Source organism: Mobula hypostoma, chromosome 10, assembly GCF_963921235.1.
Source record: "Mobula hypostoma chromosome 10, sMobHyp1.1, whole genome shotgun sequence".
Taxonomy (NCBI): domain Eukaryota; kingdom Metazoa; phylum Chordata; class Chondrichthyes; order Myliobatiformes; family Myliobatidae; genus Mobula; species Mobula hypostoma.
The window spans coordinates 101,662,972-101,680,042 of NC_086106.1; the positions used below are offsets into that span (position 1 = coordinate 101,662,972).

A 17,071-nucleotide genomic window follows, 5' to 3' on the forward strand; every position below is an offset into this window, starting at 1 on the left:
TTTATCAAACTGCCATCACTTTAAGATTTAAGCAAGCATTAATCTAAACAAGACTTGTCTGCAGACTGTGAAAAATGACAAATGCAAACAAAAGCATTCCCAGGGCAAACTAATGATGATTATTAGAGCCAAGCACTGTCAGGTTGCCTGAAAAGCTCAAAGCCATAGCTGGGGGGGTGGGGTGAACAGGTAGAATTGGAATAGTTTCTGCAACTTCCAGTCACTCTTTAATATTTCAAGGTGACAGAAAAAAATAATTGGCTTGACTAAGTTGCTTTCTGGGACACAATAGCAAACACAATTATTTTTGAAAACAAGCTTGAAATGAGTAAGAGCATAATTCTCATTTTTTCAGGTTACCAAACAAATTAATATCTCGTTAGTTAAGAGTTGCAGGATATCTAATGGAAGGAATCTACAACCAATAAAGACCACATCTCTTCTGATTGCACAGCCCAATTCAGAGTTAGCATTAGTGGATTATACAGCAGATTTTGAGACTGACTAGAAATCTTTAAACTTCTTATCTAACAAAGCCATGGCAATACACATAATAATCAGGAGATCACAGAAGCTAAATTCAAGAATCTGAGACCACAAAATATCCAGAGCAGTTGAGAACTGCAGGCAAGATAATTGACTTTGTCAAGGCAAAAGCCTTGTACTGAAAGCACATTATGACACGTGATACCCCACTAATGGTATACATGTGCAAACTATCCCAAGCCTAGATTCATGAGGAGGAATTACCTGCCTGTGCCACAATGCACAATTTAGTTATTCCCTCGCTGCCCCTCCCCAACTCCAAGTAATTAAGCAAGACAGACTGGAACAAACATTTCACTAGAATTCAGTAATGAACTTTTATTACAAATTCTTTACAGCCTCTCAATTACACTTTAAAAACACATCACTAAGTGTCAAATCAGAACAGAGAATCCTTTGCCCCCCAAAAATACAAGTTAATATAAATCATTAAAATATCTTAGAGAAAATTTTATTCCTTTGATCCAGAATACAATAAAATTCTAAATATACACAAATCAGAATATAGTTTATCTGCAGACTGATTTCAGTCAAGTAAATTAGAACTTAATTTCTATATCCCATCCCAAATAAAATGGACATTCAACTTTAAGTCCTATCTTCATTGTAAATGTTTTAATGAAAATTTCATACAATATGCAGCATTTAAAAAGTATTCTTTGCAAAACACCCAAGAATAAACCAATTGTTATGAGCAGAATACTCATTCTGATATTGGGTTGCTTTGCCGTAGGATTACCATTGACCATTCCTCACGTCCCGAAACAGACAAAAGCTGCAAAACTTGTGCCAGAAGATACAGTTCCACAATCCAGGAATGAACACTACTTACTTCACCTAATAGACCAGAATTTACACATTTTACCAGATTTCTTCATTGTTACTTTTTAAATTGAATCCTTTTAAAATTCATGTACTTTTTGTTCTGATTTACTCAACATTAACACATCCTTCACCCAACTCCTGGTTCTTTCACCATCTCCTCATGTGAATGAGAGCATTTGGAAACAAAGATCAAAATACATCCAATTGTGGATTGAACTTGACAAAGCCACAAAGTGACAATTCCACCAAATCCACTACGATCTTGTCAGATAATTTAGTCGCTGGATAACTGTGTACACACCCAATGATTGAAACTTACCACCCAAATATTCTACAAGGTTCTGTACAGTAAATAACATTAAATTTAATACTTTGTATCTAGTGTCCAAATGTTGTCAACTTTCATCATATTGAAACGAAATGGTTAAAATTTGAAGCAAACCTCCAAGATCCAAGAGGTCCTTACAAAGTATACCACTTGAAAGATCCTGAAAATCTCATCAACTTGTTTAATAAAAATGCAATCTTTCCAATCCAACATATAAATTCACTTAAATATGTTCATATTGCTTGGATTGTGGAATTAAGTTAACTGTGGAGTAGAGTACAATTATATCTGTGTATTATATAAAGTGACTGCATTTATCATTGCATAACATTTGTTAAATGAGATTGCTAATATCACCTTCATTTGCATTTTCAAGTTGCTTCTCCATTGACTAAGCCATGTATATTCTAACACGCTCCAGAATTTTGGAACAACAAATTGGGCATGTCTTTACAGAAGAACATTCTTTACATGTGGCTATATGGCCACAGGGTAGAAAGGCAATGCTAACATCTCGATCCCAGCAAATTTTGCAGGATTTCTCTTCCTTCAGTTTTTTCAGTTGCTCCTGCACATTTGTAACTATGAAAATAGATAAAGAAAAATTAGATATCAAAAGTCTGTCTATGCAAGTACCCAAAATACAATTTCCAGTTCTGACAAAGATCCTTTGATCCAAAACGTCATCTGTTTTGCTTCCCACAGATGTGGCCTAACTTGAATAGTTCCAGTACTTCTTTTTGGCTCTTATTTTTAGACAAAGAATCTTGTTAACATGGACATGGCTTTTCATGGAAAAATTAGAAAGCAACACCCAGAGACAGTAAATTAATGCCATCACAAGTTAAGAAAGATAGCAAAGGCGAGCACGTGATGAGAGAGAGAGAGAGAATGAGTGCTAAAACATGTAGCAGTGTGGAGAAAATGGTCTTTGGTCTTTTCATCCTTGTGGAATCAAGAGTATGGATGAGTTTAGAGTGGACATTATATGACAAAGAGTACAAGGGAAAGATAACATGGTTAAGGTGCACTTTAAATTGGAGAGTAGTAGGTTACAATATGCTGTACTAGAAAGCAAGAATAGAGTCAGCATTAATGTCAAATAACACAGGACAGTAAATAATATGGGATGACCGAGTGAGACCGAAACAAGCTAAAATACAAACCAAAGAATGGACATGTGTAAGCGGCAGATGAACGATGAACAAGGTTGGCAAATTGTAAGCATAAATCACATGGGGGTACAATCAAGTTCTAATAAATGAAAAAGCTACACAGAGCAAAACTAGATATCCCAAAATACATCCCAAAGTGATGATTATATAGCAGATCTGAAATGAAAACTGAAGTATAGCTGATGAGTAGTGAGGCTGTCAATCACCCATATCTTGATTGTAACACAGGGGAAGGGCAAGGAAGGTATTGAGACAAGTTTGTGAACAGGTAGAGCACAAGAGTGTGGGAAGTTGGAATGACTGGTGACACTGAAAAGAGAAGGATGTGGGAAACTTACTGTATAGAAGAATGGAATGAAAATAAAATTAGGAGAAAACCTCAATTCAGATTTAATAAAAATAGTTTGGATTCAAGGACAAACAAAAGGTAGAAACAATTGAAAATCTCCATTTGCTGGAAATCTAGAAACAAGATTTGCTGGGTATACTCAGCAAGGGTAGGCAATGCATTACAGAGAAACACTGACAACAGGGCATTAACACAGGATGGCACTCCAATTCCTGCTGAGTAATCCAACACCGGGGACCGAAATAGCCAACACATGACTGAGCTTGGTATGAATTAATAAGAGGTGTATCTAAGAAGCATAAAACTCTTAGGGAAACATTCATCTATGCACAGTTTGGGCCAATCACATTTAAATATCTAGTGGAAAGGCTGAACGAGTAGTGAGGAAACACCTTGTTATTTCTTGGATCAAGGAACCAACAAGGGAAAAGGCCATTTTTGATTGAGTGTGATGAAAATGGGTTAATTGATGATTAAGGGACATCAATGGAACACAGATCATATGATCAATTTCAACCAAAGAATAATTCAGTTCATACAAAAATCTGGGCCTCAACTGCTAATTACAAACTGAAAAATGACAAGATACAGGTTGGCTATGCTGCTTTGGGAAATTACATTCAAAAGGTGTTACAATTAAGAAGCAAAGGCTAACACACGCTTCCAAGGTTTAAAAAAAAATCCCAACAAGGAAAGTTGTCTCAACATGGCCATCAATAAAAGTGACAGATTTAGCATTTAATCAGTCATGGGAAAAGCTTAATAATGTTGCTAAAAGGCAGGATACCTGAGAATTAGAAAAGTTTCAGAAAGGGATTGATACAAATACAAGTAGTGGCAGCCAGGAAACAAACACATTGCAAGAGCTATTGAAATGCAAAATGAAAACATTAGTTCTTGTGGTTCCTTATAGAGAATTAGGGAATAAGAAAGTGGCAGAGAAATTAAACCAATAATTTGTCTGCCTTCAGGAAAGGTGCAGCAAACCTTTCAGAAATAGTTGAGAACTAAAACACTAAAGTAAATGAACTTAAATAAATTTCTATCACTTAAAGGTACAATAATACAAGTGATCTCCTGGATCTCATGACTTGCTTCCCAGTTGTTTTTGCAGGTAATGACTATGAAGATATTGAATGCCTTAACTACCTAAAATTCCTGAGTTCTAGGAATGTTCCAAGAGTTTACAAGTTTGCAAATGTAACCTTCTATGAAAGAAAAACAGAAAATAAGGTGGACCTGTTAACCCAAACAATTGCAGGGAAAATGGAGGACGTTGCGAAAAGGGCACTTAGGAATTGCAGAGAGTGAACAATGATTTGGAAAAGAAAACCATACCTGAAGTATGTTGGAGCTTAGTAGTAATTAACAAAGTTTTTGAATACATCAATTACATGGTGTATTTGGACTGAAGCAGGGTGCCACAAAACATTAAATTAGAGCACATAGGTTTGAATTGTAACACTAAAGAAAGGTTTGGACAGATACATGGATGGGAGGTGGATGGGAGGTGTATGGGGGATTATGGTGTAGGTTGATAGGACTAGGCAGAGTAACCATTCATCATAGACTAGATGGGCCACAGAGCTGCAGTGGTCAATAACTGAGTTGAAGAGTCACAACACAAAATGTCATCTGTCCACTTCTGTCATCAGATGCTGTCTGACCCATTGGGTTCCTCCAACCATTTCAGTTTTGGTACAGATTCCAAAATTTGCAATCTGTCTCCTGCTTCCACTGATCTTCTTGCATTATAGGAAATTAAGTGTATACAAATGCCAGATGTATAGTTCCGTTGAAAAGAATGAATAGAGTAGGCCAAAAGAAAAGGTGAAAATTGAAAGACAGGAAGAGCAAAAGGTGACAAAGGTTACATTCAGCTTTTGAAAGGCACATGATTACTTGATTATTAATTTTAGTTACAATCTTAGAAAAGATGTAATGATCTAAATGAGGTTACACAGTGTTACAATAATTATTTCAGAGGCAAAGCAATTCAGATGCAGGATTAAAATATTTAAAGTGGGATTGCTCCCTTTAGACCAGAGAAAAGGTCAAGGGTACACCATGTACATGTATAATATCATTGTGCTCAGAGAGGATCAGAGGAACCTGTTCCCTCACAGGAGGAACAAAACTGTTCTTCAATTGATGGACAACAGGTCCAAGGAAAATGGTGATATTTACTTAAACTACTTAAAATAAGTAGTTACATGACTGTAGGACTGCTGGAAACACAGTTAATTAGTTTTTTTTCTTCTCCAAAATCAAAGTGAATAGGTACACGAGAGCAAAGGGAAAAGAACCAGAGAATGGGATGATTAAAATTTTCTATAATAGTTGGAGCTTTGCGTCAAGAGACAAAGTAGCCTCTGCCCTACTTATTCCATGTTAAATAGCTTATTTTTCCCAAATAAGGCACTTTCAGTCAAAATGCCGTTTTAATATTGAACTTCAACCTTCTTGATTTAAAAATGAGAAGCACAATACTTCCAACGTAAAAGGTACAGAAGGTACAGTATTTAATTATATAAATATTCTTAGTCCATGCCATTTAGTGAAAGGAATAAAGAAAAGGTCAAAAAAGTGTCCATTTTAAGTCAAATATGAAGCTGTTGCTGGAAAAAGAAACATTATTTGTTGATTGCGCAAAGGCTACAGATGCTGGGGCACATGGTTTACTCCAAGAATTGTCTAAATATCAAATCCACTCTGTCTTGTAATGCACATATCTTTGTTCAGCCAGCTAGCTCTAGGAGTACAACAGGACAACAAGTAAATACATCCAGGTTTCAGGAGAACACATTCCAAGTGTTTAACAAGAAAATATTGCAGGCTGCTTCAAGCAGCACAGAACTCAGAAAATCCCCAGGGACCACAACCACAAAAATCAGACCAAATTGCCAGGGTTCAGTAGCCTTGCAATCTTAACCTCATGGTTGGTGCAATTTCATTAAAGTCATTCTTTACCAAAATTCTAACAGCTTAAAAGAAGGCAAGATCGTGGGTATATTTCATTTGGATTTTGAAACAATTCGGTATGTCACCTAAAACACTCAAACTTCTATAGATGTACTGTGGAGACTACTCTGTCAGGCTGCATCATTCTGTCTGGCATTTGGTAGGGGGGGGGGTGCCACTGCACAAGATTGAAAGCTACAGAAACTTGTAAAATTAGTCAGCTCCATCTTGTGTACTCACCTCCAAGGAATCTCCAAGGAGCGGTGCCTCAGAAAGCAGTGTCCATTATTAAGGACCCCCATCACCCAGGACATGCCCTCTTCTCATCGTTATCATCAGGAAAAGGGTACAGAAGCCTGAAGGGACACACTCAGTGATGCAGGAACAGCTGCTTCCCCTCTGCCAACTGATCTCTAAATGGACATTGAACCCATGTACACTACTTCACTTTAATTATTTCTGTTATTGCACTATTTTTAATTTAACTATTTAATATACATGATAAATACACTTACTGCAATTGATTTTTTTAATACTTATCATGTTTTGTATTGTACTGCTGTGACTAAGATACTTGTTATAGTCATGGTCATACTTTATTGCTCCATTGTCTCCAAATTTGCTATACGCACGTGCATGAACTTGGTATACAGTGCACAGAAACTTTCTGGTAAGCATTCAGATTTGAGACTGCATAAAGTACAGGTTGAAGAGAATCTGTACAATGAGGCTGAAACATTTCAGTTTGGTCACACTGTAAATCCTCTTTAGTTTGGACATGGGAGAAAGGAATTTATTCTAGATGAAATGTGACAACATGAAGCTTGGAGAGTACAAGCACAGCTCGGACAAATTCGTGCAGAAATAGGCCATCCCTGCTTTGTTGATCATTTACATTTAAAATGCATTTAAATTGAGGTTTCGTGAGGATTGAGCATCCAAATGCAATAGTACATTACCTTCTTTTTCTTCATGTTTCTGATTCTGATCCTGCGTTTTTCCCTCTTGTGCCAGAAGATCTCCAACCAATTCTTCCACAGAGTTGTAGTTATCATTTGTTGATTCCATTTTCTTATTCACCAGTTCCATTATCAGCACCTTGTCAAATCCCATCTCAAGAGCACCCATTACTGCAGGACTCTGCATTAACAAGCTTTCTGAAAAAGCTAATACAAAATAGAACAGATCTATTACCTCCAAAAACAAAGAGTATTGAATAGAATACATAGTATACATTGAGAGACTCGAAGCTATATTGCTCTCTAAGATTCTAGTGGATAACAGGAGCAAAAACATAGTGGTTCAATGTTTCTCCATATTCTAGGATGAATTTTAAAATGTGTAATACCAACCAGATTCTGAGGGAAGAGCAAATCGACCATCTTGTGGCTGTGCTTGATTCTGAAATAAAAAGTTATACTTAAGTTATGATCTACATAAAAACAAGTTTGGAAATTACACACAAACACACAGAACTTAAACCTCAAGCTGCTGCAAGCATAGTGCCCTTCACAGAAAGAAACTCCTACATAAAGTATCTGGTCACTATATAATCTGTCAATGAACAAATGAGAAATGCAAATTGACAATTTATCACCTTGAGCAGGTATAATGCAAAATCTTAAAAGATCATTAGATCGGCATTAATTTTTTGTTATTTCTGCAGGGTGTCAAACAGCTGTATCTTCACTAATTTTGTTGAATAACTTCTTGGAAAATTCTCCAAATTGCGTGCTGTTCCTCGGGGTTGACAAATAAGCTACAAAGTTAGATCAAATTGCCATTTTAAAGGGATGGATTGCCAGGGCTTAAAATCTTTGCAGCCTTGACCTTGTTGTTGGTATAGTACCCAATTGTCTTTACTAGACTGCCTGCAAATTCCATATGACAAATCAAAAGTTTAAAAGCATTATTGGGAAGGACAAAATGTTTTCAACTGAGCAACTTAATGTCCAGTATTAAATGTTCTTTCTGTGCTGGTTCATGTATTATAGATGATATGTATTATGTTTTCACGGAAACATGGCTCACCAGCGGAATCCCGGATGCCGCCATTCAGCTGGACAGGCTTGCCCTGTTTCAAGCAGACAGGGATGCAGCTCTTTCTGATAAGACTCGTGGTGGTGGCTTGTGTGTTTACATCAATACGGAATGGTGCAAGAACTCTGTGTTGGTTTCCAGGTACTGCTCCTCGTTCGTGGAGTTTGTGACTGTTAGATGCAGACCATTTTATTTACCACAGGAATTCACCACTGTCCTTATAGTCAGTGTTTACATTCCCCCCAGCGCTAATGCTAAGGAGGCGCGCTGTGAACTGTATGGAGCTATTAGTGAACTGCAGAACGCACACCCTGATGGACTGTTCATTGTCGCCAGAGATTTTAACCACGCGAACCTTAAGTCAGTGCTCCCCAGGCTGCATCAGAATGTGGACTTTGCAACAAGAGGGGAGAACACATTGGACCTTGTTTACACAAACATTCCTGACACGTACTGGGCAGAGCCCCACCCCCACCTCGGTTACTCAGACCACATCTCTGTTATGCTAATCCCAGCATACAGACCGCTTGTCAGGTGCTCCAGACCAGCTCAGAAGCAGGTGAAAACCTGGCCAGCAGGAACCAACTCTGCTCTTCAAGACTGCTTTGAGCACACTGACTGGCACATGTTCAGGGAGGCTGCAACCGATGGCGGCTTTACCAACTTAGAGGAGTACACGGCGTCAGTGACTAGCTACATCAGCAAGTGCATCGATGACATCACTGTGTCCAAGACCATCACTAACCAGAAGCCATGGATGACCGCGGAGGTGCGTGCACTGCTGAGGACCCGTGACTTCGCCTTCAGAGCAGGCGACAAGGCTGCCCTAACAACAGCGAGGGCCAAACTGTCCCAGGCCATCAGAGGGGCAAAGCGTGCACATGCCCCGCGAATCCACAGCCACTTCCAGGACAGCAGCGACACGTGGCACATGTGGAAGGGCATTCAGGACATCACCAACCACAGGACAACATCATCTGACTGTGCGGGTGATACCTCCCTCCCAGGTGAGCTGAACAACTTCTACACTCATTTTGAGATGGAAAATGACGTGGCGGCGAGGAAAACCACCCCTCCTTCAACTGACCAGGTGCTGTGTCTTACCGTGGCCAATGGGAGGAGAACCCTCTGCAGGGTCAACCCACGGAAGGCTGCTGGACTAGACAATATTCCTGGCAAAGTGCTTAGAGAATGTTCAGGCCAGCTAGCAGATATTCTCACTGACATCTTCAACATCTCCCTGAGCAGTGCTGTCGTTCCTACGTGCTTCAAGGCTGCCACCATCGTCCCCGTGCTGAAGAAGCCTTCATTGTCCTGCCTCAACAGCTACCATCTCGTTGCACTCACATCCATCATCATGAAGTGTTTCCAGAGGCTCGTCATGAGGCACATCAAGTCCCTGCTGCCCCCCTCACTGGTCCCCGCAGTTCGTGTACTGTCCCAACCGTTCAGCAGACGATGCCATTGCCATCACCCTCCACCTGGCCCTAACCCACCTGGACAAAAAAAAGACACGTACGTTCAAAAGCTGTTCATAGACGTCAGTTCAGCATTCAACACAATCATTCCTCAGAAACTGATTGGAAAGCTGACCCTACTGGGCCTGAACACCTTCCTCTGCAACTGGATTCTAGATTTCCTGACTGGGAGACCTCAGTCAGTCCGGATCAGAAGCAGCATCTCCAACACCATCACACTGAGCATGGAGGCCCCCCCAGGGCTGTGTGCTCAGTCCACTGCTGTTCACTCTGCTGACCCATGACTGTGCTGCAACACACAGCTCGAACCACATCATCAAGTTCGCTGATGACACGACCGTGGTGAGTCTCATCAGCAAGAACGATGAGTCAGCATACAGAGAGGAGGTGCAGCGGCTAACAGACTGGTGCAGAGCCAACAACCTGTATCTGAATGTGAACAAAACAAAAGAGATGGTTGTTGACTTCAGGAGAGCACGGAGCGACCACTCTCCGCTGAACACTGACGGCTCCTACGTACAGATCGTTAAGAGCACCAAGTTTCTTGGTGTTCACCTGGCGGAGAATTTCACCTGGTCCCTCAACACCAGCTCTATAGCAAAGAAAACCCAGCAGTGTCTCTACTTTCTGTGAATGCTGAGAAAAGTCCATCTTCCACCCACCACCCTCACCACATTCTACAGAGTTTGTACTGAGAGCATCCTGAGCAGATGCATCACTGCCTGGTTCGGAAATTGGACCATCTCGGATCGCAAGACCCCGCAGCGGATAGTGAGGTCAGCTGAGATCATCGGGGTCTCTCTTCCCGCTGTTACAGACATTTACACCACGCGCTGCATCCGCAAAGCAAACAGCATTATGAAGGACCCCACTCACCCCTCATACAAACTCTTCTCCCTCCTGCCATCTGGCAAAAGGCACCGAAGCATTCAGGCTCTCACGACCAGACTATGTAACAATTTCTTCCCCCAACCCATCAGACTCCTCAATACCCAGAGCCTGGACTGACACCAACCTACTGCCCTCTACTGTGCCTATTGTCTTGTTTATTATTTATGGTAATGCCTGCACTGTTTTGTGCACTTTATGCAGTCCTGGGTAGGTCGGTAGTCTAGTGTACTTTTTGTGTTGTTTTACATAGTTCAGTGTAATTTTTGTATTGTTTCACATAGTTCAGTGTAGTTTTTGTATTGTTTCATGTAGCACCGTGGTCCTGAAAAACATTGTCTCATTTTTACTGTGTACTGTACCAGCAGTTACGGTCGAAATGACAATAAAAAGTGACTTGACTTGACGTGACTTGAAAACATGCAAAACCAGTCTGAATAACTGAGGGCTCATTATATAATTGGAACCATTTGGATCAATGATGATCAGTAAATTTGTAGAAGAATTGCAGTGATGTGCCAAAACCATGGAGTTACAGAAAGAGGGGATTTTGACAATCCAAATATAAACTGGAATAGCAATCTCCTGAAGGGTAAGATGGGAAAAGGAGCTTCTGTTCAGAGGAAGTTTGATCAGAATATTTCTTACGAAGCCTAGTGCATTAAGTCTAAGCACGTGTCAAAGGAACCCATGAAAAACAATTATGGAAAAAAGTGGAGATATTGTGGAAGACATTCACATTTCCAGGAGGGAGGTACTTGCAGGCCTATAGTGCATTAAGGTAGAAAAATCCCCAGGGACTGACCAAATGCATCCTCTGACATTATGGGAGGATGAAGAGGAAAATACAGAAGTTATTGCAGAGCTAATTGTTTCAGCATTAGTCACTGGTGAAGTTTCCAAAAATGGGGAGGTGGCTGATATTGTTCTGTTGTTTAAAAAAAGGGTAGCAAGGACAAGCCAAGAAAATACAGACTTGTCAGCCTCACATCACACAAAAAAGTTGCTGGTGAACGCAGCAGGCCAGGCAGCATCTCTAGGAAGAGGTACAGTCGATGTTTCGGGCCAAGACCCTTCATCAGAAATAACTGAAAGAAGAGCTGATAAGAGATTTGAAAGTGGGAGGGAGAGGGAGAGATCCAAAATGATAGGAGAAGACAGGAGGGGGAGAGATGGAGCCAAGAGCTGGACAGTTGATTGGCAAAAAGGGGTATGAGAGGATCATGGGAGAGGAGGCCCAGGGAGAAAGAAAAGGGGGAGGGGGGAAAGGAGAGAGAGAAAAAGAATGTGAGTATATAAATAAATAACGGATGGGGTACGAGGGCGAGGTGGGGCATAAGTGAAGTTACAGAAGTCAATGTTCATGCCATCAGGTTGGAGGCTACCCAGATGGAATATAAGGTGTTATTTCTCCAATCTGAGTGTGGCTTCACCTTTACAGTACAGAAGGCCATGAATAGATATACAGGTGTCCCCCGCTTTTCGAATGTTCGCTTTATGAAACCTCACTGTTACGAAAGACCTACATTAGTTACCTGTTTTCACTAACAGAAGGTGTTTTCACTGTTACGAAAAAAGGCAGCGCTTGCCCCGAGCAGCCACTCTCCCCCGGATTTGGAACAGCATTCTAGCCAGAATTGCTTAAACACGTGCCTGTGAGCATCTGTGCTTTATTTTGAGCATCCGTTTGCAAGATGAATTCTAAGGTATCAGAAAAGCCTCAAAGAGCTCATAGGGGTGTTACACAGCGTAAAACTAGACATAATTAAGCGTTTTGATCGTGGTGAACGAAGTAAGGACGAAGTGAGTTTGGCTTGTGGAAGTTGTCGAAGATAATGTTGAAAAGTTTTGGCATCGCATGACCAAGAACTGATAGATGAAGATCTGATGCAATTGGAAGAGGAAAGGATAACAATTGAAACTGAATGCAGTAGCAAACGTACCGAAAGTGAAGTCGTCCAGGAACTGAACGCGAAGCAACTGCATGAGATTTTCGCTGCAATGATAAAGTATGACTTTAATTTTGAAAGGGTACGTCGGTTTAAGGTATATTTGCAAGATGGTTTGAGTGCTTAGAAAGAACTGTATGATAGAAAAATGCGCGAGGCTAGCAGTCAAGCATACTGTCGCTTTTCAAGCCTTCCACATCAGCCACAGCAGACGATGAACCTCGACCTTCAACATCGAGGCAGGCAGACACAGAAGAAGGTGACCTACCTGCCCTGATCGATGATGAGATGACACCCCAGTGTCCCACCACCCTAATGGTTCCAACCCCCGGGACGTGAACAGATACCGATTCGCGGAGAATGCAGCAGTAGCCAGGACGCACCCAGCACATCTTTAAGAAAAAAGCCAACATAAACATGCTAATTAATTAGGTGCCACCCAACACGTAATTGTCAGCCCAGATCAGTGCCGATTTCTGATTGCATCGCCTCTGATCTGAGCTGACATTTATGTGCCGGGCGGCACCTAATTGATTAGCTTGTTTATTTTGTTTTTTTTCTTAAAGATGTGTTGGGTGTGTACTGGCTACCGCTGTACCACTTCATGCTTCGCGGACCAGTATTGGGGTCGCTGCCCGGAGGGTGGGGGGGCCACTGCACCACCCCAACCTCCGACGACTCAGCCTAACACACCATCATCCGTGTGCTCAGCGCTGTCCCAATTCCGGTAAGTGGTACTACACTGTACATACATTATTTCTTTATACATTACTTTATATCGGCTGTGTATTTTTGTGTGTTATTTGGTATGATTTGGCAGCTTCATAGCTTAAAGGTTACTGGAGAGTGTTTTTGCCGAGGGTGCTTGTGTGAGATTTTCTCTACAGAGAACAGTACAGGCAATGATTGTAGAAAAGTATTTCTACTTTACATAGGCTGTGTATTTATCATATCATTCCTGCTTTTACTATATGTTACTGTTATTTTAGGTATTATGTGTTATTTTGCATGATTTAGTAGGTTATTTTTTGGGTTTGCGAACGCTCACAAATTTTTCCCATATAAATAAATGGTAATTGCTTCTTCGCTTTACGACATTCTGGCTTACGAACCGTTTCATAGGAACACTCTACCTTCGGATGGCGGAGGAAACCTGTATCAGAATGGGAATGGGACATGGAATTAAAATGTGTGGCCACTGGGAGATCCTGCTTTCTCTGGCGGACAGAGCGTAGGTGTTCAGTGAAATGATCTCCCAGTCTGCATCAGGTCTCGCCAATACATAGAAGGCCACATCAGGAGCACCGGACGCAGTTTATCATCCCAGCCGACTCACAGGTGAAGTGTCTGGCAAGTCATGCTTGACGAAACATTTAAAGATTTCTTTGAAGTAATCAACAAGAGAGACAAGGGTAGAGTAGTGGATATTAACCATTTGGACTTGAAGGCTTTTGACAAGGTGCCACATGGTACACTGTATTAGAAGGGTAGGTCCCAAAGAATCCAGTGAAAGCTACATAGGTGGGTTCAAAATAGGCTCAGTGGTAAGGAGCAGAGTGTGCCCATGTATGATTGTTTCTCAGAATGGAGGCCAGAAATTAGTGGTGTACTGCAAGGATCCTAGTTATTCAATCGTTATATATTCATTTATATGCATGATTTGGATGCAAATATACAAGGCTTGATCAGCAAGTTTGCAGATGACACAAAATTGGGAGGTACTCTTGATAGTGAAGGTCATCAGGGATAATAAGGGGATCTTGATCAGTTTGGGAAGTGGCATATGGCAAATGGATTTCAACACAGATACAGAAAGGCAAACTAGCATAGGACATACTCTCTAGTGTCCTACCATTCATACTGTAGCATGAAACAGAGGAACTTAGGAGTACAAGTGACAAACTAGAAAATGTGCAGATCTTGGAAATCTGAGCAAAACACACACACAAAATGGTTGGAGGAACTCAGCAGGCCAGGCAGCATCTACGGGAAAAAAAAGTGTAGTCAACGTTTCAGGCTGAAAACTTTGGGCAGGACTAGAGGGGGAAAAAAAGCTGAGGAGTAGATTTAAAAGGTGGGAGGAGTGGAGAGAGAACCAACAGGTGATAGGTGAAACATGTACAAGTGGATAGTTTGTTGAAAGCAGCACCACAGGTAGTCAGGGTGGTTAAAAGGTGATTAGCAAGCTATTAGTCTAATTATTGAGTTCAGGGTCTGGGGAATTATGGTGTAGTTGTTTAAGAGGCTACATTTGGAGTACTGTTTACAGTTTTGATCACCCCATTTAAAAGACTAAGTTAAAAATGGAAAGTATGCAGGAAAGATTTCTATGGATGATGTTAGATATAGAGGGCCTGAGTAAAAAGTCATTGGCCAGTCTTGAACTTTATTCCTTGGTACTTAGAATGAGTAGTGACTTTACAGAAACATTTATTATGAGGGGCATAAATAAAGGTGGACTAACAATTGTTTCCCCAGGGTAGGGGGTGACCAAAACTTGGGGGCATGGGCTGCTTTTTTGATGCAGAGGATGGTGAGTATTGGAGTGTACTGCCACAAGAAATGGTTGAGGCTGGTACAATAATATCATTTAAAGAACATTTGGATAGGTACATGGAGGGGCAGGGTTAGAGCAATGTGGGGTGAACAAGAAATTGGGACTAGCTAATTAGGAACTAAGACCAAATTGACTAATTGGGCTCAATAGCCTATATTCATGCTGCAGTGTTTTAGCTTTAATGTTTGGAATGGCTATGGATTTAGGATATGTACTACTTTATGATTAAGAGTTATTTGGAAAAGGCCCAATTTCAAATGGTGGGGGGGGGGGGGGGTAGAAAAATATATCGGATGTGGCCAAGGCAACCTGGAATCAAACCTTGGCAGGTAAAATTGTTATTCAATAGATGGAGGACTTGAAGGTAGAGATAACACTCAACTATGGCAAGAGCAAGGAAATTAAAGCCAATGCCACACACTCCCCCCCAAAAAAAATTATAGAACAGAGCAGAAAGAACTCAGCTTACTAGTACAACCTGAACCAGGTTGATGACAGAGCTCAGAGAAAGCTTGAGAGAAGCCTGGCAGCAAATAAAAAAGAAAATCAATTGCACGAGGTGAAGCGGGGGTGATTCATTCATGAAATCTTCCCATTGTTGAGAAATTACATCATGAAGACAAAAGGTGAGTCTTGAGTTACCAGATGAGTATTTGATACAAGTCTTCCTTGAGGAAAACATCCTGGCTGGAGTCTCAGAAAACAAAATTGAATGTCTGGATTGGCTAAAAAATAAGGTACTGGAAACACCAACAAGTGGATAAATCACTTGGTCAGAATGGGATGCCGCCCAATTTGCCAAGGGAAATGAGAAAATTAGAGAGGTTCAATCGATTCAGGAGTTGTGTTCAACAACAACATCTAGCCTCTTACATATTGTACAGGCTCTTTGGCCCATGATATTGTGCGGCCTTATAACTTACTCCAAGATCAATCTAACACTTCCCTCCATTTCTCTTTCATCAATGTGCATTTCTAAGATTCTATTAAATGCCCCTACTGTGTTTGCTATCAACAATACCCTGGCAGTGTTCCATGACCCACCATGGTGTTTAAACAAAAACACTACTTCTGACAACCTTCTTATATTTTCCCTCCAATCACCTTAAAATTATGGCCTCTCATACTGGCTATTTCCACCCTGGAAAAAATATGCTGGTTGTCCACTCTATCAATACCTCTTATCGTCTTGTACACATGTAATAAGTCACCTTTCATCTTCATTTACTTCAAAAGAGAAAAACCTACTATGAAGATAGGTTCAACCCATCTTCATAAGACATGCTGTCATCTAGCCCACATCATGCTAAGCCTCCTCTGCACCCTCTTTAAAGTTTACACATCATTCCTATAATGAGGGGACCAGAACTGAACACAACACTCCAAGTGTGGTCTAACCAGAGTTTTATCAAGATGTAACATGATCTGATGGTTCTTGCACTCAATCTCCTCACTAATGAAACTCAAAACACAATACGCTTGGTTAACTACCCTATCAACTTGTACCGCAATTTTGAAGAACTTATGTGGTTCTCAAGAGCTTTCTATTCCTCCACACCTTTCATTGTTCAGAAGTTTGCAGGTGAAACTTAGGAATGAAAGACTAGTTATCTAATATCAGTGGTGGTAAAGTGTCAGTAAACAAAAATAGACAGGATCACCTAGACAGGGAAAGATTGATGAAGAAAACATATGCATTTACTAAAGCCCATTGTAAGTATTTAAATTGGAGTCTTTTTGATGGCTAAAGGAAAGTTGATGAGGGAAAAGCAGTTAGTGTATATGGAGCTTCCAAAAGTCATTTGATAGGACAGTAGGAATAAAGAAGGCTGTAAAAACTGAGAAAAATTGGAAAAGGAATAGCATCAATAACAATCTAAAGCAGGGGTCCCAGCTTTTTTTATGCCATGGACCCACGGTTGGGAACCTCTGGGCTAAAGCTATTCTGTTTTAGATGAGAGGAAAGTGTTCAGAA

General features: G+C 40.7%; 1 protein-coding gene across 2 annotated transcripts in view; it reads right to left on the minus strand.

Annotated features, from left to right (window-relative positions):
• Positions 1–877: 877 nt before the first annotated feature.
• The window catches only part of LOC134353073 (E3 ubiquitin-protein ligase XIAP-like), a 42,893-nt gene continuing 26,699 nt past the window's right edge, over positions 878–17,071 (minus strand). For both annotated transcript variants that reach the window (XM_063060948.1, XM_063060949.1), the window contains 3 exons: positions 7,537–7,585; positions 7,144–7,350; positions 878–2,281 (listed from right to left, as the gene is read on the minus strand). In XM_063060948.1, coding sequence (XP_062917018.1) covers positions 2,091–2,281; positions 7,144–7,350; positions 7,537–7,585 — 447 coding nt within the window. In that variant the 3' untranslated portion in view covers positions 878–2,090. The remainder of the gene's footprint in view (positions 2,282–7,143; positions 7,351–7,536; positions 7,586–17,071) is intronic.